Source organism: Apodemus sylvaticus, chromosome 4, assembly GCF_947179515.1.
Source record: "Apodemus sylvaticus chromosome 4, mApoSyl1.1, whole genome shotgun sequence".
NCBI lineage: Eukaryota > Metazoa > Chordata > Mammalia > Rodentia > Muridae > Apodemus > Apodemus sylvaticus.
In genome coordinates, this window is record NC_067475.1 from 35,726,466 (window position 1) to 35,751,478 (window position 25,013).

Here is a 25,013-nt window from a genome sequence, read left to right on the forward strand (position 1 = left end):
GCAGTAGATGAGAGCTCATATCTGACTCACAAGTTGTGGGCAGGGGTGGGGAGTGGGGGAATGGGCGTAGTGTGGACTTTTGAGATCTCAAAGCCTGCATCCAGTGACACAGTTCCTCCAGCAAGGTCATATCTCTGAATCCTTCCTGAACAATTCCACTAACTATAGATCAGGCATTCAAATATATGAACCTTTGGAGGTCATTCTCATTGAAACCACAACTGGACACAAATGCTAGAGTGTTCCTGTAGAGGTCAAAGGACAATTTGGGAGTCAGTTCTCTTCACCGTGAAAACATCAAGTTATGAACACAAGTCCTGAGGCCTGGCTACAAGGGCCCTTACTTGCTGAACCATCTTGCTGGCCCTGTTGTTGTTGTTGTTGTTAAATGTGTTAGAGACCCTTTATCTCCTTCAGTTGTCTTATTGCTATAGCCAAGATTTCAAATACTATCTAGAATAGGTATGAAGAGTGGACACCTCTGTCTTGTTCCTGAATTTAGTGGAAATGCTTTGAGTTTTTCTCCATTTATGATGATGTTGTTTGTGGGCTTGCTGTAAATTCTTTGTTGAGGTATTTCCCATGTATCCTTAGTCTCTGTAAGACTTTTATCATGAAGGGATGTTGGATTTTGTCAAAAGCCTTTCCTGCGTCTCATAAATGATTGATTTTTGATTTTCAGTCTGTTTTTCAGACTGTTTAGTCACTTAGTCAATTATTACATTTATAACCTTACAGAAATTGAACCAGTCCTGCATCTCTGGGTTGAAACCAACTTGATCATTGTGGATACTCTTTTAGGAAACATTCCTGATGTCTCTGCTTTACAGAATAATTTGAGGAATGTTTGCCTTAGTACTTCTTTGAAGGTCTGGTAGGATTCGGCACTGAATCCACCTGGCCCTGGGCTATTTTGCTGGGGAGACTTTTCCTGAGTGCTTCAATTTATTTCACCAGAGGTTAGAGCTATGTTTAAATTGTTTATTTCTCCCTGACTTAACTTTGGTGGAGCATATATATCCAGAAACTTATTAGCCAGTTTTAGGTTTTCCAGGTTAGTGTAACACTGGATTTTAGGGTGCATTTTACTATTTTTCTGCGTGAAGCTTCCTGAGCAAGTTGAACTGAGACACAGAGCAGAACTCTGATGTGGCTTTAAAGACTGATGATGTTCTAGCTCTTTAAGTATACTGAATGGTGATGCTAACTTCTAAAAAGTCCTAAAAACTTTCTTGCTTATTCTGAGGGTTAAAAGCCATCGGCTTAGGTGATTAACACCTGTAACCTGACAGCAGGGGATTAAGTAATATAGCCTTAGTTCTATTTCTGCAGGAACTGTGTAGGCGCTTACTTTCAGTCTGTAAGTTGAAGTTGCAAGTTGAAGAAAAAGGGACACTTTGAAAGGTGAATTTGCATTCCTCTCCTTTACCCTCAGCACTAAGACGTCTTTTGGAATATGGAATCACATGGTAAAAAGTTCATCACAAGTTTACATATAAATTCAAACCATAAATTGAATAAGAAATTTATAACAGTGAATGTTTGTGTGCATATCCATTAGGAGTAATTATCTGGCCAAACATTCATCACCTGTCACAGCTCCACAGATTCATGGAGAGTTATAAAACCTTAATTATTAGTGAAGTATTGTTTAGAAAAACCCAGTCAATATTTTATCTTCTGTCCTAGCACCTATAATAAATCGTAGGCCCCTTTTTAGGACCTTTGGTTAATGGTTTTACAACCTTTTGGAATGTTCTCTGAGTAGTAAAGGCAGTTAACTGATGACAGACTGGCAGTGGTCTTTCTCATTGCAATTTTGACGATCAGAAAGGATCTAATAGTAGTCTTTATAAAAGAGCTTAATAAATATTGATATAATCTTAGGAATTCTTATGTGATCATCATTAAGAATTAAGAAGTCACTTATTTGTCTATATGGCATCACTATAAGATAATACATCTTCCTAGGCCTGTAAAATCTGCTAAAAAGTGTGGGCTAATACCTAGTGATTGTCACATATGTTTAATAATAACAGGAAAAGCATATTAATAGCAGGACTCTTTCCTAAAATGACTTTCTCCTGGGCCTTGCATATAGAGCAAATCTGTCGCGGATTATCTTAATCGAGGCAAATCATCTCAGGAAGATCACCTGCTAGTTATTAGCTTGTCCTATGATGATCTGACAATATTCTGGATTTCTTCAGTGTCTGTTGTAGTGCTTCTGTTTTCATCCCTAATTTTATCAATTTTGATTTTCTTTCCCAGGCTTTTTGTTTATTTGGTTAAAGGCTTGCTAATTTTGTGTTCTCAAAGAACTAACTCTTGGTTTTATTTATTCTTTGTCTTTTTTTTTTTTTTGTTTCTGTTTCAATAATTTCAGCTCTGAGTTTATTTTTCCCATCAATTCTTTGTGTATAATATTGATTTCTCTCTTCTTGAACCCTCAAGTGTGTTGTTAAGTTATCAATATGGAGTGTCTCAGCTTTTTTAATGTAGGCACTTAGTGTTATGAACTTGATTCATTATAATTCAGAACTTCTTTTATTATATCCCACTTGTTTGGATAGGATGTGGTTTTATTTTCATTCAGGTCAATTTTTTTCAATTGTCTTTCTTGATTTCTGTCTTGATCCCATTTTCATTCAGTAGTAAGTTGTTTAGCTCCTGTAAATTTGTCTTCTTTCTGCAATTTCTATTATTGTTGGCTTGCAGCCTTAATCCATTTTATCAGGTAGAATGTAGGGTATTGTTTAAATTATTTTGTTTCTGTTGAGACTTGATTTGCATCTTAGATAGGGTTTTATTACTGTGAACAGACACCATGACCACAACAACGCTTAGGGAAATATTTAATTGGGGCTGGCTTACATTTCAGAAGTTCAGTCCATTATCATCATGCTGGGAAGCATGGTGGCATGCAAGCAGACATGGTACTGGAGGAGGAACTGAGAGTTCTACATCTTAATCCACAGGCAATAGAGAGCCACTAGGCCTGCTTTTGGTCTCCTGGACCCTCCAAACCTACTCCCTAGTGATGACTTCTTACAACAAAGCCACACCTACCTCACCAAGGCCACATTTCCTAATAAAGCCACTTCTTATGAGACAAGAATTAAAACACATGAGTCTATGGGTCCATTTCTATTCAAACCACTACACTTTGTGTGGTTAATTTTGGAAAAATTTCCCTGGACTGCTGAGAAGAGAATATTTTATTTAATGTTTGAGTGGAATCTTCTTTAGACATCTATTTGGTTCATTTCATTTATGGTATTAGTTAACTTCAGCATTTCTCTGTTTAGTTTTTGTCTGGATACCTTGTCTATTGGTGAGCGTGGGATGTTGAAGTCATACACCATCGCAGTGTGAGGGTCAATTTCTAATATTTACTGTTGTAGTGTTTTGTTTTTTTTTTAACTTGAGTATCCTCATGTTTGGTATATAAATTTCTAGAATTACAATAAACTTTTTCTAAATTTTCCTTTGATTTAATGAGTTTATATTATTCTTCCCTGTCTCTTCTGATTAGCTTGATTTTGAAATTTGTTTTTTCAGATAGTAAAAATCTATTTTCTTGAAATATTTTTTCCTTTTACCCTAATGTGATATCCATCTTTGGGGTGTATTTCTTGGATGAGGCAGATGTATAGGGTCTGTTTCCCAATATAATCTGTTAGTCTACAACTTTTTATTGAGGAATTGAGGCCATTAATATTGAGAGTTATTAATGAGTAGTGTTTATTAATTTCTATTATTTTGTTGTTTTTATGTGCTTTTTCTCCCCTATTTTAATTAACCATTTGGGGATTGTTTATCCCACATGTCCCTTTGGGTATAGTTATCCTTCTCTTCAGACTGATGTTTTCATTCTAATACCTTCTGTAGAAGTGGATTTGTGTATAGACATTGCTTAAATTTGGTTTTATTACAGAATCTTTTTCTTTCTCCTTGATAGTTGTACTGGTTATATTAGTCTAGACTCGCATCTGTAGATTTTCATAGTTTGTAGAACATTACTCTAGGCCCTTCTGGCCTTCAACACCTCATTAAATGAAAGTGTTATTCTAATTATCCTGCCTTGGTATGTGACTTGATCTTTTTCCTTGCAGACATTCCTTTAATGTCTTTTCTTTGTTCTGTAGATTTAATGTTTGGTTTATTATGTGTCATGCATGTTTCTTTTCTGGCTCTGTCTATTTTGTGTTTTGTAGGTTACTTGATAGTCTTTCTTTAGAGCGAGGAAATTTTGTATAATTTTGTTAAAAATATTTTCTGTGCCTTTGACCTACTTTCTCTATACCTACTTTCCATAGGTTGCATCTTTTCATAATATACCAGATTTCCTGAATGTTTTGTGCCTGAATTTTTTTAGATTTAATAATTTCTTTAGCTGAATTATTAGTTTCTTCTGCCATCTGTTCAAGATTTGAAATTCTATCATTCTTGTAATCTGTGAGACTGATTTTGACACACTTAGTCCATTTCCAGTTTCATTTCAGTTCGTACTTTCTTTAGTGATGCTGTTTCTTTGGTAAATTCTACTTTCATGTGTTGAATTGTTTTTATCATTCATTCAAGCTTTTTGTGTTTTTACAGTCTTCACTAAGGCATTTATTCATATCATCTTCAATGTCTTTAGACATATTCCAAATTGCTCTTTTGAAATATTTGTCTTGTGTTTCAGCCGAATTGCTTTGTTAATCTGACTCAAGGTGGCCTGTTGTCTTATTTGTTTGTGTATGTGTTTTTACACTGAAATCTGGGCACTTGGAGTACGATATCTGAAGTATTTCTTGGTATAGAAATCTTATCTCATTTTTGCTCAGCAGGTTTTAATTCTTTGGTTGCTGTTGTCCAATCTGAGTCCTAACCATGTATGTTGGCTATGAGGCCCTTAAATCCCAGCCAATTGTTGTGACTGTGGTGTCCCTGGTAGAAATTGGTTCTACACTCCAACCAACTGTGGTGGCTACAAGATTCCTGGTAGACAACTGTTATGTAGTTAATCTAGAGTCACAAAGGAATGGGGATGAGCTAGAAGGAAAGGCTGTAAAGAGTCTCCAGGAAGAACTATGTGTACTCTGTATCTGTACCAAGAGGCTGAATCTCTAGTGAATGCAGGTGGGCTTCACTACATGGTCTTTATTACTCCCATTTGTATCTTTTTCTTATCAAAATAGTGTAATGCCTTTATATTGCATTTTCAATTAATACATCAAGTGTCAGCCTATATGACTAGATCATATGTATATATGATCTAGTCAATAGTACTATATATTAATATATAATATTGCATACACACATATATTACTTTTAATGATACTCATCACTGAGAAAGACAGTAATACATGAAACCAAAAATTCAAGATGAAATTTTATGACTATACTATCCAACCATTACATACCCAGATACTTAAACCCAAGTGCTGAAAAAATTTGTATATCTTATATAACTCTTCACAAATGATATTCTTAATAGAAAAGGTATAGAATCAAAATTAGGAAAGTGTGTCATAATCAGATAAAGAAATATTATTCAACTGTAAAAATAATTATATTTAGCTAATATTCTATTACTGTTAAGAAACATCATGAGCAAGACAACTCAGCAGAAAGATTTTATTTGGGAATTAGCTTCAGAAGGTGCGTCCATTATGGCAGGAAGCAGGGCAGTACAGAAACAAGCAGGCATGGCACTGGAGCATTAACTGAGAGCTTACATCTGATTCACAAGCAGAGGCAGGGAGGGAGCAAATTTTTGAATGTTTTGGACATTTGAAACCTCAAAAACAACTTCTATTGACATAGCTCCTCCCCAAAATACACATCTTCTAATCCTTCCCAAACAGTTCCACCTATTGGGGACCAAGCACTCAAATATATATGCCTATGGGGAACATTATTATCCCAATCAACACAGGTTTTAAAAGTCAGAAGACCAAGAAGTCTGATGTGAGATTGTGTCCTTCTTCAAGGTCTCCATCACTCATGAGTGAATATTTTCTCTCTAGCACAGTGGTCTCAACCTTTCTAATGTTGCAATTCTTAGTTTCTCATGTTGAGGTGATCCCCCAACCATAAAATCACTTCATTGCTACTCCATGACTACAATTTTTCTACTGTTATGAATCATAATATAAATATCTGATATGCAGAATATCTGATATGTTACTCCATGAAGGAGTTGAGAACTACTTCATGTTGTGCTGTCCTCCTACCTCTAACTGCTCCATTCTTTAGAGCAATGCCTGGACTTTACTCTTCTTTTCATGGGAAAGACTGGAGGGAGGCTCTCTTCTGGCATTTTATGGGGTATCTAGGCTCTGTTGTACCTCTTGTTGAGCACACTGCAAATGTGTTTGATATACAATTTCTGACACCTACAACTTCAGATATTATCTCTGTTTTTAAGTTCTTTTTGGCTAGAAGTTCAGCTCAGCCTCTGTTTCTTCACCTTGGGAAACTTCAAGTTAACTTTGGATGCTTGACTTTTTTTGTCTCCTTTCCCACATCTTCTGAATATCAAGTTTATACAGTCAATTATTGTCTTCACTTCCCTGTTTTTTTTCCCAGACCTATTTTAATCCTACTCACCATTGGTGGCCTGTAGTTTGGTCTCCTCTTACATTTAATTATCCATTTAATATCCAGTCACTACTTATAGTCTCTCATTCCAAATGTAGAGAGAGTAGGTGGATTCCTTGTAGACTTTTGGTTGTTAAGTCTTCAGCAATGCTATTGCCTTTTTGGTCATGAGCACCACATAAGCCTTCAACAACACTTTTACTTATGTATACCACACTTTTTCTTATAAGACCTCTATTTGAAGTTCTTGAAATGTGACCTAAAAACATCCCAAGGGGCCCTGAAATGTAATCAAGGGCTGCATGAAACAAAATCCACTTTCATGATAATACTTCCATCAGTCAGTGTTTCATAATTACTATTAAAAATCTGAGAAAATTATATAAAGAAACACCTTAATTTAGCTCAGAGTTTTCAGGTTCAAGTCCTCAGCTTTGTACCTGTGTCATGGAGGGAGTGTGTACTAAAGCAAAACACTTCACTTTAGTTAGGAAGCAACAAAGAAGAAAAGGTTATGGTACCACAGTTCTCTTTTAGGGTCACATTCACAATGTCTTAAAGAAGTCCCATAATACCTCTTCTCCATGTTCCACACCTTCTCCCAATCGTAAAACTCTGGAGACCAAGTCTTAACACAGAGACTCAGGGCAGGTGACTTTGGTGTTCTCCTGTTCTTTTCTCTTTTATTCTGTCTGGATCCATAAAGAGTATTCTGTCTCAGTTATTCCTCTCTGAAAACTAACTCACCGACATACTTAATGGTGAGCTTCAAGTTCCCTGGTTATTTCTTTGTTTGTTTTATTTCATGAGACAGAGTCTCACTATATAATCATTGCTGGTCTAGAATTTGCTATACAGACCAGGCCAGTATCATAGAGATCTACCTGCCTCTATATCCTGAGTACTTGAAGGTGTAACCCATCACTCTCTGCTCTCCTGGTTGATTCTTAACCCAGTTGGGAATGAAGATGAAGCATCTCAGAATGGAATCCCCTCAGTATGGTCTTTGTGACCATGCCAAGCATGTGGCTTAATGTGGCTATAAGTGACCCAACTGTGGGGGAAATACTAGTCATTGGGTTTGAGACCACTTTAGAAACTATAGAGATTTATAACTGAGTGAGCTAGGGTATCTAATCTAATCTAATCTAATCTAATCTAATCTATAATAATTTCTGCCCCATAACAACTCTTTAGAGAGAGAAAGCTTCCTGGGTTGCTCAGTGCTCTCTCCTCTGGCAATTTCCCCCACAGAACTAATCCTGGGCCAATGCAAACAAACAAAGAAAAAGAATCACTCATCCCCAACAAAACAAAACAAAAAAGCAAAACAAACAAACAAAATCAGAGAGGATGTTCATTGTCTGAAGAAAAGAAGAATGATCTGAAACAGGTGGTTGAGACCTAGGCACTGTGGTACATACTTGTATGTAATGCTGGCCATTTGGGAGGAAAAGAGGGTGGGCCCTGTTTAGTCTATATGGACTATATATGTGAATTCTAGGTTAGCCTATGTGGTTCAACAAGAGTATGTCTTCAAATGAAAGGTGAAATGCAGGTTGGGGCTGTACCTCAGAGTTTGAGTACTTGCCAAGCATGCTTAGGGTTCTAAATTCTAAGTCCACCATCACCAACCCCCCAAATCAAGACTCTAAACCCCCAAACCAAACACAAGAATGCCAAACAAAGACCAAAAAATACAAAAAAAATTGACTGAGCAAATGAGAATATAGGTTAGTGTAGAATCACTGACCTTATAGAAGCAAATTTTCTTTGAACTGAATTTTATTATATAGTTAATGAAACATCCCACAAAATATATAAGAGAATGCGTATAGTCTGACCTTGTTAGAGAATGATCGAGGGAACCCATTTTATGACTGTTGTATAACTTGAAAAGTAGAGTAGTCCTCTGTCTCTTTTGATCTTTAGTTGATGAGAAATCATATCCTAAATTACAAAACCTCTCCTGAGAAATAAATAATAAAATTTAGACTTCTAGCTTTCTTTCTTTCTTTCTTTCTTTCTTTCTTTCTTTCTTTCTTTCTTTCTTTCTTTCTTTCTTTCTTTCTTTCTTTCTTTCTTTCCTTTCTTTCTTTCTTCCTTCCTTCCTTCCTTCCCTCCCTCCTTCCCTCCCTCCCTCCTTTCTTTCTTTCTTTCTTTCTTTCTTTCTCTTTCTTTCTTTCTTTCTTTCTTTCTTTCTTTCTTTCTTTCTTTCTTTCTTTCTTTCTTTCTTTCTTTCTTTCTTTCTTTCCAGTAAACTTAGAGTTAACTAGGAAAGAAGCCAGATGCATAGAAAGGAGAGAGGTGAAGAGAGGCCAGTGACACAAGCCAGAACAGTGGGTTTTTTTGTTGTTGTTGTTTTGTTTTGTTTTTTTTTTTGGTTTTTTTGCTTTTTTTTGTTTTTGTTTTTTGCTTTTTTTTTTCCTTTTTTGTTTTTTGCTTTTTTTTTTGTTTTTTGCTTTTCTATGAGCTCAAAGTGTTCAAATTTGCTCTCAGGATTATGCAGATATCCTTCCTTCCAACAGAAAACTTTATTTTGTTAAGAATTTCAATGATAAGATTAATGTGATGGAGAAACACAGTGCAATATTTTCCTGATGAACCTGGGGCTTTGGCAATCTCTCTGGTCCCTCTTCTCATTCCCTTTGTTCACTCCCTGCAAGGAGAATCATGACATCATCATGATATCTCTGAGGGAATGGGTAAAGGGTATGCTAGAGTTTGATTTCTTCTTAAGCCACTTCTCTTGTCTGAGTTTGACTTATCCTTAAGCAGAACTTGTTTACCTGTTTAGCTCTTAAAGAATTCTTGGCTGAAGCATTGATCTTGGACAGGATAGGACAGGACAGGACAGGACAGGACAGGCAGGAACCCATATAATACATTTTCACCATGGTGCCTGTCATGTAGTAACTGCTTGGTCAGTGTCTCCTGTTTTTCCATCCCTACACTAAGGACTCTTTGTTTTATGTTACCTTCCGCTCTCCTCATCTCCAATTGTCAGCCAGGTGTCTGTGCTACACCCTAAAGTACCCTGTTTCCTGCAGCTTTTCGAATCATATATGACTCTATATTAAGTCATCCTTGATAGATTTGCAGAGAGGGAATGTAGGAGAGTAAACTTAATGTCAATTTTCTAATGAAGATCAGTCCTCTAAGCCTGCGGCCCATAGGGAGGTTTTCTCACCAGTATACATAGTAGAGTGCTTGATCCTTTGTTGGAGTGGGGTGGGTGTGGAAAAGGCTGCTAGGTGATGATATTGAATTAACACAGATGAGTGGAAAGTAAATCATGATAATGACTGTTGCTTTTCCCAGCCTGTGGTGACTAAGCAACTCGTGTGGAAGCCTCTGAGTCACCTGTGATGAGCAATGGGAGAGCAGACAGAAAGCACTGCACAGAACTCACACACATACACACACACACACACACACACACACACACACACACACACACACACACATACTCACACATCTCCAAGCACCACTCAGTCACCAAAGCAAGCTTCTTCAGGGGCAGGGGTGGGCGGGACAGCCCTGCAGATGCATTAACCATCAATTCCTTGTGCCTGTGGAAACAGTAGGTGGGAAATGAATGAGATCCTTGGTGTTTATGGATTGCTAATCACCTACCTCCCACAGGGGTGGGGGTGGGGACAATATTTATTTGATTAAAATGAAAAAGAAAGAAAGAAGGAAAGAAAGAAAAGCAGATGTCCCAATATATATAAAGAACTCAAGAAGTTAGACCCCAGAAAACCAAGTAACCTTACTAAAAATGGGGTACAGAACTAAACAAAGAATTTTCACCTGAAGAAATTTGGATGGCTGAGAAGCACCTTAAGAAATGTTCAACATCATTAATCATTAGGGAAATGCAAATCAAAACAACCCTAAGATTTCACCTCACACCAGTCAGAATAGCTAAGATTAAAAACTCAGGAGACAGCAGGTATTGGCAAGGATGTGGAGAAAGAGGAACACTCCTCCACTGCTGGTGGGGTTGCAAGCTAGTACAACCACTCTGGAAATCAGTCTTGCGGTTCCTCAGAAAACTGGGCATGACACTTCCGGAGGACCCTGCTATACCACTCCTGGGCATATACCCTGAGGACTCCCCAGCATGTAATAAGAAGGACACATGTTCCACTATGTTCATAGCAGCCCTATTTATAATAACCAGAAGCTGGAAAGAACCCAGGTATCCTTCAATGGAGGAATGGATACAAAAAATGTGGTATATATACACAATGGAGTACTATTCAGCCATTAGAAACAATGAATTCTTAGACAAATGGATGGAGTTGGAGAACATCATACTAAGTGAGGTAACCCAGTCTCAAAAGATCACTCATGGTATGCACTCACTGATAAGCAGATATTAGCCTAGAAACTTGGAATACCCAAGACATAATCCACATATCAAATGATATCCAAGAAGAACGGAGGAGTGGCCCCTGATTCTGGAAAGGCTCAGTGCAGTAGTGTAGGGGAATACCAGAACAGGGAGGTGGGAAGGGGTTGATGGGGGAACAGGGAGAGGGAAGAGGGCTTATGAGACTTGCGAGCAGTGGGGAGCCAGGAAAGGGGAAATCATTTGAAATGTAAATTGAAAAATACATCGAATAAAAGAAAAGCCAACATACAGAGACATTAAAGAAAAAATCAAAGAGTGTATTTTCAGGTTTTTGTTAAACACCTTCCTCTGAAACGACAGCAGAACACAGAGGCAACTGAGGGACACTGTGATTCTGACCAACCTGCTTGAGATGGGTTCTGAGAATAATTTCAAACTGAGCAAAATGTCTCAGGTCCTAGACCTTAGCTTGTGGGATGAGTGCATTTCCCAGCACTGGTCAGCACACAGTGCCCAAGCGGCAGGAATCGAAACCGAGTCAGTATATCCTACACTGGACTTTTCCTAAGTGTTTATTAATAAGGAGCAATGCACCTACTCTCTGACTAAATGACCCCCTCCCCCTATCCCTTGAACACCCTTGGAACAGGGGAGTATCCTAGCTAGCTCATAGCAAGTCTTTATCAGACCAAAGATAAATACGACACAAGCTACAACTCAGCTCTGGACCACTGTGCTTTGAGAAATGTTTCCTCACTAAAGAAGTATGTGGAAGGGATACCACACTATCTGAATACCACACTAGGAACCAAGCAATCCATTCTAGGTCTATGAGGACTCTTTTGCCTGTGGGATGTCGTTCACACTCTATAGGTCCTGTCTCAGCAGGACCCTTCTGGAATGTTGCTAGAAAAGTGAGGTGAATCAGACAATGACAGCTCATGCCAGGTAGTGGGCACTCTAAGGGATGGCTTTTGAATGAAAGCATAATCCATCACATGTGTTTGTATGGAGCACAAACTCGCCTTGACTTGTTTTAGCAAGGCTACCTTGCATGTCACATTGGGAATAGAGAAGCTATAAGTGCAGCTTATAGGTATGGAAAGCTGAGAGACTTGTGAGGATGATATTCCAGGATTAGCAACAAGATGAGGATGATTTGAGTCAAGGGTAGCAGAGAGCAGAAGCGCTTGCAAAATGGCTTTATTTTAAAAATGATAGTTTTTAAATTAAAAAAAAAAGAATAAAAATCTAGGTTTTGTTCTGATCAATAAGAACTAAGTTACCAATTCTTGAGATGTAGAATAAGCAATAAGAGAAGATTTGGGCACAGACTAAAAGGGGCTAAGTAGTGGCCCTGTTGGTGTGAGATGTCTATTGATTTTATACTGTAGATTTCATTTAAGAAGCCAGGTAGGTACACAAGTTTGGAGTTAGGAAATGTGGTCTAGGGGAGGAGGAAATGTTAGAGGATAATTAAAGTAATTTACAGTGATGAAGATTAAATCCAACTATTTTGGGAATGAATGAAGTAGAGGGGGAAGAAGAAGAGAAGGAGGAGGAAGAGGGGAAGGAAGAAGAAGAAGAAGAGAAGAAGAAGAAGAAGAAGAAGAAGAAGAAGAAGAAGAAGAAGAAGAAGAAGAAGAAGAAGAAGAAGAAGAAGAAGAAGAAGAAGAAGAAGAAGAGTTTTTTTAAATGGGGCTAACCAAAGCCTAATAGGCTGGCTGGGCATTAGGCAAGTGTCTTCGAGACAGGCTGGTGGAGCATCAGGCAAGCATCATTTAGAAAGGTTGGCAGAGCACTAGACAAATATAAAGCAACTTGTGTTCCACATGGTGACTGTGAACCACTGGGTGAGATGCTGCTGGGACAGTAAGTAAAACAAATTCCAAAACTGTATTCTTGCTTTAACAATGTAATGGTCTCTGAAAAAAGAAAACATACGAGGGGGAATTGGAATGTTTTAGAGTAGAGCTGGGTGGTGGGGCTCAAACATGTGACCTAAGCAAAGCGTTTAAAGGTTGACCTGAAGACATGGCTGTCAGTAAGGTTCTTGCTATGAAATATGGGAACCTGAGTGAGGGTACACAGCACATCCCACGTAAAAATCCCGTTGTGATGGCATAGGCTTTTGACACTAAGGCTGGAGTGGGGGAGATGGGCAGAGTCTTGGAGGTCACTGGCCAGCCAGTTTAGCTGAAGCGGCAAGTTCCAGTTTTCAATGGTAGCCTCTCTCTTGGAAAATAAAGGGAACAGCTCTTGACAAACTACACCAGAGACTGACCACTAGCCTCCTGGTACACATGAGTGTCATATGTGTATCCTTCCTACCCTCCTTGTGGATATGCACACACACAAGTGCTGAGTGTCTAAAGAATAACACCAAGGCTGTTCTCAGGACTCCATTTATACAGGTATTCAGGTGTAAGGAGTGCATCCTCCCCTCCAAACATGCACATTCCCCACTACACAAAAATGTAAATGCTTCTGAACACGTAACTGGAGAGTTCTAATAGGAATCGACTGTACCGACCCCATGGTTTGAGAATACTGAGGAATCCCTCCCAAAACCAACATGCCCACACCTGTTGTTGAGTTTTAGGTGCCAGCAGAACGCTCCTTGATTTTGAGAAAAGGGTTGAACCTTCTAGTGCTCATGGAGCTGGCCGAAAAGTCCAAGAAGTACAACATTTGTATAAGTGTGAGAGGGGTCGACCTCCTGGAAACAGCTTCTGTGAGGATGCTAAACGGAGCACTTGATCAGTGAGCCAGAACTTTGTAACTTTTGAAAATAATTAATGCCCAAGTCATGACTTTTGTAGGAACTGTCCAATTTGGAAAAATTGGCAGCTCATTAACAAAGGTAAAATCAGGGGCTGGGGAGACAGCTCGGTGAGAAAAGTGCTAGGTGTACAGTAATGAGGACCTGAGTTTGAATCCTTAGCATACTTGCAAAAGCCATGACAGCATGGAACCCCAGAACTAACAGGGCAGAGCCAGGAGGGTCTTGTGGGCCTGATGGCCAGTCAATCTAGCTAAAACAGTGAGATCTATATTCATTGAGAGATACTATCTCAGAGAGGCATGGGGTGTGTGGGGGGAGGAGAAAAAGCAATGAACACACACATCAAAAATTAAATTTCTTACTTAAAAAAAAAACTTACAAAGGAGATCACAAAAGACATGATAGTCTCAGAGTCAATAGGATTTTATTTAATGAAATGACTAAAACAAATATTTAATGAAAGTTGTTTTCTACATTTATCCTCACATTATATAGAATTCTTTTATTTACATATAAATTCAAAATTTTAGCTACTCAAAACTGACATTTTTGAAAAATTTCCCCAAATGTACCATTTAACTCCATCGCCTATTGTATTTTCAGGGATATGGCTACCTCCCTCTGTGGCTCTCATCTTCTTGCTGAGACACTGGAATGCAAGTACATCCTTTGCAATAACAGTAAGCCTAACTTAGGAGCGCAACCCATGCATGGTAAAGCAAGGCTTACACACCCTCCTGATCTTAAACAGGGAATAATAACAAGAGTAGGAACATTCTGTGAGTAGCATGAGTTTATTTCTACATTTTGTCGAGGAGGGATCGTCTATGTAGCTCATACTAGTCTGCTGAGATCATAGCCATATACCAACACGCCCAATAATGTTCATTTAATATACTAAAAATTATAATCTAGTGATTTCATGCCTATTATTTGTAATCCTTGGGATATTAGAATTTAATTTATATACTTACACTCATTTTATAGTTATGGAAACTGAAGTTCAAGGGAAGAAGCAACTTGTTTAGAACATCAAGATAATGGTGACAGAGCCCAACATTCAATCCAGGACTGTCTGATCTCACCTAGAGGTTGCCTTGTACAGTATGGTCTCAGTTCTATAATGGCTTATTAACAGCCCCTTCCTTTCTCGCTCTGGTTTTGTTGTAGGGGTACAGTCAGGAATGCACAGCTCTCATCTCTACAGACTTTCTATGATAGTAAAGATAATGGAAAAATATATTGTTAAAGCAGTGTGGTTAGCAGCAGGAATGGTGAATGCAAACTATCATGCAAGTCATGACAGAGTAGACAAGCTTAGAGGCTGCCAAGGAAACTCAACTGGAGAAGGTGCAACATTCCACTCTGGACTTTGGTGAATGAGTTAAAGATTGGGTTAATCCAACAAAAGAAGACCATTGTAGGTAAGAATGTAAGTCACATGAATGGACATAAGAAATAATAGGTGGTGCTTTAACTAATAGCGCATTAGCGATGTGTAGGATGTGTAGTTGTGAGGTCATAGCAGCTAGGGCAACTGATATGTACTGGAGATGACAGATTTGTGTTAGCAGAGGGACATTTTAGCAGTCTTGTAAGAGATTGACAGAAGACTGCACATTCAGAAGCTTTTAAGATACTCACTATGCACAGAGTATTTAAGAAATAAAGATGGACACATTGTCAGCAGAAATCACAAATTTATTGACTCTTAAATATATCAATCAGTCATTTACCATTACGGCAAGAAATATATACAGTGTCCCATGGTAAACTGCAGTGTTTTCCAAACAACAGAAGATGATGAAGGTGTAATTCCACTGTGCTGGAGAGAACAAATCACAATTTCCTCACATCTTAGTGCAGAAGACAAACTGGATCTATGGTAATTCTTCAACACCACATGCTAATTTAGAAGTGTAAAAAAAAAAGAAAGAAAAAAAACCCAAACCATTCTACCACTATTTGTGTTTTTAAATACATGTATGCCACGCAGAGCTGCTTCACAGAAAGGTAAAAGAAATTCAAAAGGGAAAAGTGAGGCCATTACGTTTTTCACAGATCTCATTGGCAGGTTAACACGGCTCAATACGTTTACTGTATATATTCGTTTTAAATATATATATTGTTTTACATCATGTGATAATTATCAGAAAAGCTTCAACCCATCTATCATACATTCACTAGCAACAATATATCTAAAGTGATTAGCAATCAACACCAAAAGGTGAAATGAGGAAAAAGGGGGGAAGGGGGTGTTTCATTTTTGCTCTTTTGCTTCTGCTTTAAAAATCAGCTTCTAAGGAGTGTGAGCAGCTACGGTGGAGGTAACGCTGATGGGGATTCCATGCACCATAAAGCAGTTCAGCGCAGAGAAACAGCCTCCCAGGGACCGAATCGACAAAGAAGAAACAAGAGATGAAAAGAAAACTGGGGCATTTCCTTTTCCTCTTCGTTTTAAGTTGGGCGACCCCTAACTCCTGGCAGAAAGATGCTGCGGTGACTCAAGGGAGAAGCTAAAACTGCAGAGGTCACAAAGATCAAGTTTAACCTCTAGGAGGATGGCCACTCCTCATGTGGCTAGCTAGTGAAAGTGAGGCAGTAAATGCCCTCTGATTCAGGTTGTACACAGCCCTGATCATCCTCCACTTGGTCTTCAATTTCTCTAGTTGGGGAAAAATCAGATCAATGTAGTAGGTTTTTACTGCTGTTAGAATAAATCTCAACAATCCCAGCACTTTCAATATAGCAAGGTTACCTAAGCATAAGTGGTAGCCTGAGCTGAATTTATTCCTCTTTTATTTAAATATTTATTTAAATCTAACAGCTCCATAGCCCGGGAAAGACCAGAAGTGCTAGTTTTAGCTTCCTCTAAAAGACCTTGTTGTTTTTTTTTTTAATTTTAACTTCATATGTAAATGTTACTGTTTTTTACATACTACCAGCTATAGAAAGAAAGATAAACACATAAAAGAAAGAGAGAGAGAAAAAGGGCGAGGGGAGAGAAAGATAAAAAAAGAATGGAACAGTAAAACAAAGAAAAGGGGCAAATAGTATACACCGAAAACAGAACACAGATTTAAAAAAGGAGAACCCATACCAGTGCCAAGCATTCATCAGAACAGTGTATATCTGAAAGCAATCAAACTAGTAAATGATGTGAGTTTTCCCAGTATACATCGTTTGACCCAAATCAACATGGCTCCAATGGTGGAACACCAAAAGATTCTTGTTCCTACAATCACACAGGAGTTTGCTCACATAACTATTCATTTATCCAACACCAACACTTTCAGAGAAAAGCCATCCATTCATTTCTACCAGGATCACACCAGGAACTGAACTGAAGGCACGCGCGTATGCGCGCGCGTGTGTGTGTGTGTGTGTGTGTGTGTGTGTGTGTGTGTGTGTTTGCCTTAAAAGTGAAAAAAAGATCAAACCCAAAATCCCAACGTAAAGCCCAAAGACAATAAAGGCAGCATTCTTGAAAGATTTCCTTTCCTCTTACACACTGTCATTCAGAGAACAGTAATTTTAATTTAAGTCTTTTGACTCTTGGCATATACAGAAACCTGACGGATCAGCTGAACTTGGAGTACTGTGGAATTTTCTCGTCTGAGCTCCCTCTATAGTTTGCCAACAGTTATCGAAGTTTGCGTGGAACGTCCCATCCGGTAGCTGGAGTGTAAACAATGTACAGGAAGGAATACATGATAAGATGACGTGTCACATGATAAGATGACGTGTCACATATGCATTACACGTAGAACCTTCACAACTTCATGCACTCAGAAACATGCATGAAGAGGAGAGGACGTCCCAGGATCACCCGCCTGGTGCCTTGAGGACAGAATGATGAAGTGGCACTGTTGACAATTAGCTGGAAGGAAGAATGGGAGGAAGAAATAAATCACACTGTTTTTTTTATAAAACACCAACCCTTTTTTCCATAGATGTTACTAGGGTATGATTTGATAAACTTAGCTGAAGTTCAGATTGGAAATACTTTGTATGAGATCTTTGCCTGTGATCTTTCCAAGATAAAACACACATGTTTAACCAAGACTAAACTAGGTTAATCATTAATATCTATTTGTTCAAACAAAGCGAAGCTGAAAAAAAAAAGAAACAAAATAAGGGGTTGCAGGCTTTAACTGCATTATTAAATCTAAACATATGTATTAGCATTCATATTTACTAGACAAATTCAATGAATTCATATCAATATTTGGTTGAAACAGAATTAAAGTTCATGTTCACCCTATGCTTTTGTTCATTATGCTTAAATTCCTTGGGAAATCAAAATCGGAAGTCAGTTCTACAAGGAATATAGTCTCACAAATACAGAGGCCAGGACTTATGCAGTTCTTTACAGCAATAGCTAAAAGCACCATTTCTTGAAGTCTCTCTTCCACCTTGGCGTGGGGAAAATATAAATATTGGCACCTAGTCATGCCACAAATCTTTAGGAACAACAGTCCAGGGGTGAATTTCACTGTGGTCAAACTGTCAATGATCATGAATAGCCTCTGTTATGTCTGAAGTTCTGCTGGACTCGCTGTTGTGGTTCACCCTTTTGGGTTAGCACCATTACACCCAGTCAGACCCAGTGAGCTCATGGGCATATTTACCCCAGCGAATGGCTAACGGAAATTGCAACTTCCAAAAGACAGGAGGATAACAAAGGATTTCAAAGCTTAATAGAAATTACTCTGGATAATTGAAAGTTGTCCTCATTAACCTAGAGATAAATAAATGGCGTTTGATGCGAGAACTCCAGGATATTAAAGTGATGCAATCCAGATATTGGGGGGAAAAAGTTCTTCTTAGTGTTTGGTACCTCTCAAAAGGTGGTGATGCTGTAAAGTGAACACTAGAATTGAGGACTCACGCAAAGCCACAGTGGATTTCCAAAGACCTCGCATGTGTTTGCCTGGGTAGACTGTTGAGCGAATGCCCACGAGGGGGAGAACAGCAGCCATGCAGCTTTTCCAGCACCAGCCCCCACTGCACAGAACCGTGGGGCAGGATGCTACTTACAAGACCCAAATGTGAATGGTTTTCAGATGTTTTGCCACAAAGAGGTGCCTCCTGAGAAGTTTTCTTTCCCATTTGGAATACAGGGTGGCCTATTAAGAGAAGCCCCATTTCAGCCACCTGGCATTAAAGGAAGTTTTCTTAAATAGGCGTCGTTATCCCTAAACACTTAAGAGAAACGCAGAGAAAACTAGCCCTTGGCCCAGTACATCTGTACCTGCCCCTTCTACATTAGCCGCAACTTGTGGTGTACCTCTTTGGGGTAAAAAACAAATCACAGAAGCACTAACAAATTTTATTTTATTTTCTTCGGTCCTTTTGTGTCTTCCTCTTGATTACATAGCTATGTGTTTTGGAATGTGTTTTAACCTTTTGCTGTTGTTATTGGGACTTAGCCTTTGTCTGTATTGATCCTTTTTGATCTCTCTTTGAATATCCCATAGTGCTATATGGTAACTGAAATGACAGAGAAGACCTTTGAACATCACTGTGGTTGGTAAACTATCATCAAATTGAGGAATTGCAATGGCTTTGCTGGAGCCTGTAGAGTGGCTGTGAGAACTAGGCTCCTCCCCCAGCATCTTCCAATATTGATGGGAGATCCTAGATCAGTGGGCGGGGCTTCCCCCAACTTCATTACTCCCTCCTTGCTCTCAGCTCATCCTACTTTACTGATACAAATGATTTGCCGCCAGTCCCCTGTCCTCCACTGAGCCAGCCTATAGTGTTCTGTCTTCTTTTCTAATGTTTCTAAAGTTCCAGCATTGTAACCCTACTCTCCTGGCTTGGACTTTCTCCCCCTTGCTCTCTTTCCACTTCTGTAACTCCAAATTCTATTCCTCATGTAACAACTTGTTCAGCCTTTAGTCTTTCATATAAAGTATGGATGCTTTGGTATACTGGTTGTTCACTGCACCCAACTTTAACACGTTAAGTATGTAGCTTGCTTTTTCCATGGTGATTAATTGGTCTCTAAATCAGAGTATGTGTTTAATGTGGGAGACACCTTTTCGTCTCTCTCTGCGTCTAGCACAGGCGTGGCACCTAGGAGATGTGTCCAGAGCATCTGATTATTGACTGGAAATTAAACATGGCATCTGAGGAAGGACACTGAGATGAGAACATGCTACAACACCTGATCTTTGTTTTGTAAATGCTGCTTTCTAAATTTGCCTAGCATCAAGGGCATATTAAAAACGGATGACAGCCTAGGAATATTTACTTGATGGGTACTGTTGGGGACCCCGAACGATGAAAGTGAACATTCTGCCACTTCCCATCACGGCGGTGCCACACGCGGGTCTCTTCTGACTGCATAGTCTTTGGCATTCCACTTCCGTCCATGTACTGTGTGAGCCGAATGTATGCTATGCAGGCCGCGTCATCCCCTACCAGGTGTACGTGAGGGTTCAGGATGATAGTGTGGATTGGTTTATTGCTTTTGGACAAAGCTGAAAGAGAACAATGTAGGAACATAAATTAAGGTCTTATATAAAGTAAGCTAAAATCAAGATTAACTTCATTTGGGATTAATGAGGAATGGTATTCATTCATGTCTTAACTCAATTTATTTGTGCTAATTGAGTGCTGGGTATGGTATAAAGTATAACTAATGAAATAAACATAGATAATATTTATTTTCTTTGAGTTCCTTTAGAGACAATTTGTGCTACTCCAGAATTTTGATTGATTAGGTAGAAAAGGGGGTAGTTCTGTAGTTAGGATGTAGGATAAGGGAAGTATCTCAAGTGTCAAGTTTAGAAATCACTGTTCCCCTGCATGGATTTGTTTCTGCATCACATCCTGCAACTTTTCAATTTAGTCATAATCTATGTGTGATCAGGTAGTCAAAATTCACAGTCCGTTGTTTATAATTACTACAAGTAAACCTAATTACCCTGATTATATTACAATTCTTCCTTAACTCAACAGGAATTGAATCTCATGGCAAAAAGACTAAATTCTCACCACAACCCATGATAATATAACGGAAAGTTTCAGGCTGTAGGGAATTCCTGGTTAATGCCGATTCCTCTGGCTTTGTTTTACCTTTATTTATTAACTTATTTTTCTAACTTGCAGAAACTGCTTTGGTAATATGTATCCTTCCTGAAAGATATATGTTTCCTTTGAGCTACTAAAACATTAAGACCTTTGCAATCTGAGGCGGAACACTCACTGACTGCTCATCTACCTTCCTACCATATTTTGAAAATGACTGACTACTAGACCTTCTTCAGAGCTTACCCATTGTGAATATCAAGGCTGTGGTTCCTCTTCTTACCATCTCAACAACTGTATAAAATTTCCAAGTAAGACATGCTCATTAGATAGCATATGCTGTTCCTTCATTGCTTTGTGTGTGCGTGTGTGTGTGTGTCAGGGTTTCTCTGTATAGCCCTGGCTGTCCTGGAACTCACTCTGTAGACCAGGCTGGCCTTGAACTCAGAAATCCACCTCCCTCTGCATCCCTGAGTGCTGGGATTACAGGTATGCACCACCACTGCCCTGCCTTTCATTGGGTCTTATTGGCTGTCTTCATATTTTTCAGAACACAATGGACTGTTAGGTCTGAAGGACATATATTTCAGTTCTAAACAAGAACAGTTTTCACAATGGACATACTGTCAGTAGAAATACCCATTGAAAGAAAGAGCCAAAGAGTCTGTGAAAGTGGGAAATATTCAAGGAACAGTTGGAAAGGAACTTGGAATGGATACCATTTTCAAAGTAGAATCTATGAAAGTCCATCCCTTCCACTAAGTTGCCCAATGCTTCAGGTTCAAAGGCTGTGAGGCCTGGATCACAGATTTTTCTGCAGTAAGAAAAAAAAATATCATGAGGAAATGTGCCACAGTAAAAGTGCTAAGCATTCTTGTTTACAGTCAGTGAAGGAAACAGACTCTAAAAAATACCTCAAATAGGAAATTTCTACCATGGACCTTGACGAGGTAGGTCAAAGAATAGAGTTTGAAATGTCATTTTGAAGAAAAATCAAAGGGACACACAATTAAGTTAACTGCTCCAAGCACAACTGGCTCTTTTGTAAGATGCTTGCTTCTTAACTTGCAGAGTTAATTCTTTAGTTTTCTAACTTTGGACATCAGTTTCCTGTGTTTCCAATCTTCTCAAAGTTGAGGACATGTTCTAACTCCTTTCCAGACATATTTGGCTTTGGAAATAAGAACTTCCAAAGGGGACAATCTTTGAGAGACCCGCTTTCTCCACTGTCCTCAAATACCTGTATTAAACTGACATGAAGGGTAGATAGGATGCCTGACTGAATTTCCTGGGAATGCCCATATGATTGCATTGAGTATGTTTTTAAAGTTATTTTACATTCAAAAGAAACTTAAGAGGTGATTCAAATGGATACAATAATTTTCTTTTTAATCCTAGAAGCAGAATTTAGCGAAGGAGCATATAATGCTAAGCTCTTCCCAAGAAACCAATGGGCTTTCTTTGGAGAAATTTACTCACTAGAGAACCATTAAACATAAACTATAAATCAAGCAATTATAGCTCAGTGGTGCTAAAATAAAAGCTAATGTAAAGTGCTTCAAAGATAGTTTAGAGTGGACAGGGATGATACAAAGAGGATGGAAAGAAAATTGGGGCAGGGAGTTTGAGAATGAACAAGAGTTTTGCAGGTATATGAACTATTTATTAATTTGTCCTAAAGGAGAAATATAGTGAGTGGACATTTTTAATATAGGAGAGAAACTTCTTAACTGTCCATCAAGAAACCAATTATGCAAGCCTAATTTCCTATGGTTAAAGTGTAACACATTAATTCATGGAACTTGGTCCTGGTTAACCAGGAATGGTGCTACATGTCCAGCATGGGTTTCAGGCTAGTCTGGAAACATGGGCCCCTGCTTCAGAAAGCTCAAACAAAACACAACCAAGGAATACAGGGCTGGTAGCATGGGAAGAACACTTTAAGGTTGCAAATAAAAGCAATTATTCTTTGTGGTGAAGGTGGAGGTACAGGGGAAATAATGAACTTTGTCTCAGGCTGCCTGCTGGGCAGGTATTTTAAAGCTGAAGTCAAATATATATAATTTCTTCCTAAGGAGTGAAGTAGGAAGAATAGTGTTCCTATGGCAACAGAAATTTATTCTGCCAGGTGTTATTATTTCCTCTATAAATATGGTTTAGTCGTCGTCGTCGTCAGTTTGTGAATCCAAATTTTATATTACCCTCACATTGGTTCTGAGGTTTTATAATGAAGCTTTTTAACCCACCTTGCAGAGACAATGTATTGGAAAATATTCTTCTCATTTTTCTATCTATTGTCTATATCTAGCATCTATCTAACTAGCATCTATCTATCATTGCTATCTATCTATCTATCTATCTATCTATCTATCTATCTATCTATCTATCTATCTATCTATCTATCTATCTATCCGTCCATCTGTCCATCCGTCCATCTATCTAATCTATCTACCTATCTACCTACCTACCTATCTATCTATCTATCTATCTATCTATCTATCTATCTATCTATCTATCTCCTACCACTTGTCTTCTATTCATCATCTAGCTATCTTCTACCTACCTATCATCTATAGCTATCATTTATCTACCCATATATTTATCATCCATTTGCTACACAGGCTTTATGTGGATAAAGACTGACAATATATTGGACATATTGATTAGGAGTGGTGTTATGAGCAAAGCTTAGTGACCAGGTGGCAGAGCCTCACCAGTACATTCTTCAACCTAAAAAGCTTTAGAATGGAAGTAATATTGGATCATCCCCGAGTCTGACAGTAAAATTCTAGGCCAAAGGACAGGCCCCTCTAGGCAAAGATCAAGTGATATGCTCTCAAGACACTGAGTTATTTAAACATCCCACTTTAAACTGTGTGAGAGCAGGAAATACCTCTCATCTCCTGGCCACAATTACACTCTGTCCATGAAAGAAAAACAAAACACTACTTTGTCTTCCACTAGAGACAGCTCTCACCAAAGGGGCTTTTAAAGAGTTCTCTTATTCTTTGGAGACTCACAGAGGTCTAACAAGGTTTTAACAGCCAAACAAACAAAAAGAACAGTCTCTATGGCACAGAGTTATTATCAGTCACAGCTTAAGAGAGCTGTTGTCTAAGACAATAGGGATCCAAGTGCCAACCTTTGCTGTCTCTTTTTTTCAAGCATGCTTTATTAGGTGAGAGTAAGGAACTGACGCCCACACAAGTTCAGGCGCATGCCTGTGGTTGTATGTACACACACTGAATCTATAAGGATGAGCTTCCAGATTCTGTCTCCTCCGTTAGTGACTCTCTTCTCCATTTTACATTGCCCATTGTCTTATGTTTTGGGTAGTGAACTTTCCTCTATTAGGAACTTTGCCACAGTTTTGGGGGACAGGGGAAGATTTATTTGAGTGCTCAGTTTCGGAGGCCTTCAGTCCATCACGGGTTTGGCTTACATGTACAAAAGGGGACATGACTCTATTTTATTCATTTTACTTATTTTTTTTCTAATGGTCAGTTCATATCCTTTGCTCATTTTCTGTCTTTCCAATCTTATTCACTCAGCATAAAAGGTAACCATTGACACATTTTGAAAATACTTTTCTCAGTGACTTCTTTACACAAAATGTAATCCAGAAATCTATAACTATTTAAATTAAGCATAAAGCTAACTCTGTTAATTTTGTATTGGGCTTTGAAAATTAGTAGTATATATCAATTTTATCAGTCAGGAAACCATTTTATCTCTCATTTGTAGTCACTTTTCCTGCTTTTAAACTTAGAAACATTTTTCTAACTAGGGATTAGAATCAATTCCTTTTTCCTTTTTTTTTCTTTTTCTTTTTCTCCCACATTTAACACTTTCACACAGTGGAATTATGTGGCAAGAAAACACACACACACACACACACACACACACACACACATACACACATACACATATGCACACACAAGCATTTAGATCCCCTAATAGCTCTGCAATGACTCTTCATGTCTTATTTAAATAAAATGCTTTATTTTTCTCAAGCAAAGTGTCTTCTTTACACAAAATGTAACCCAGAAATCTGTAACTATTTTATGGTTGTGAGCCTAGCCTTTAACAGCTGAACCATCTCTCAAATCTGTAACTATTTTAATTAAGCATAAAATCCCCTTCTTCAATCAAAACTTGTCTTAATTCAAAACCACACTCCACAGAAGTTGAACATCATTGGTCGAGGGGGAGCAGTGCTTGGCACTGCCATTTCTTATC

General features: G+C 38.5%; 1 protein-coding gene across 3 annotated transcripts in view; it reads right to left on the bottom strand.

The window, feature by feature from the left end:
- Positions 1 to 15,416: 15,416 nt before the first annotated feature.
- Camk2d (calcium/calmodulin dependent protein kinase II delta) overlaps positions 15,417 to 25,013 on the bottom strand; it is a 259,713-nt gene continuing 250,116 nt past the window's right edge. For 2 of the 3 annotated variants that reach the window (XM_052179294.1, XM_052179291.1), the window contains exons 16-19: positions 21,494 to 21,588; positions 19,996 to 20,224; positions 18,777 to 18,865; positions 15,417 to 17,616 (exon numbers count right to left, since the gene is read on the bottom strand). In XM_052179294.1, the coding sequence (XP_052035254.1) occupies positions 18,799 to 18,865; positions 19,996 to 20,224; positions 21,494 to 21,588 (391 nt within the window). In that variant the 3' untranslated portion in view covers positions 15,417 to 17,616; positions 18,777 to 18,798. The remainder of the gene's footprint in view (positions 17,617 to 18,776; positions 18,866 to 19,995; positions 20,225 to 21,493; positions 21,589 to 25,013) is intronic. The other variant, XM_052179293.1, reaches the window with a different exon arrangement.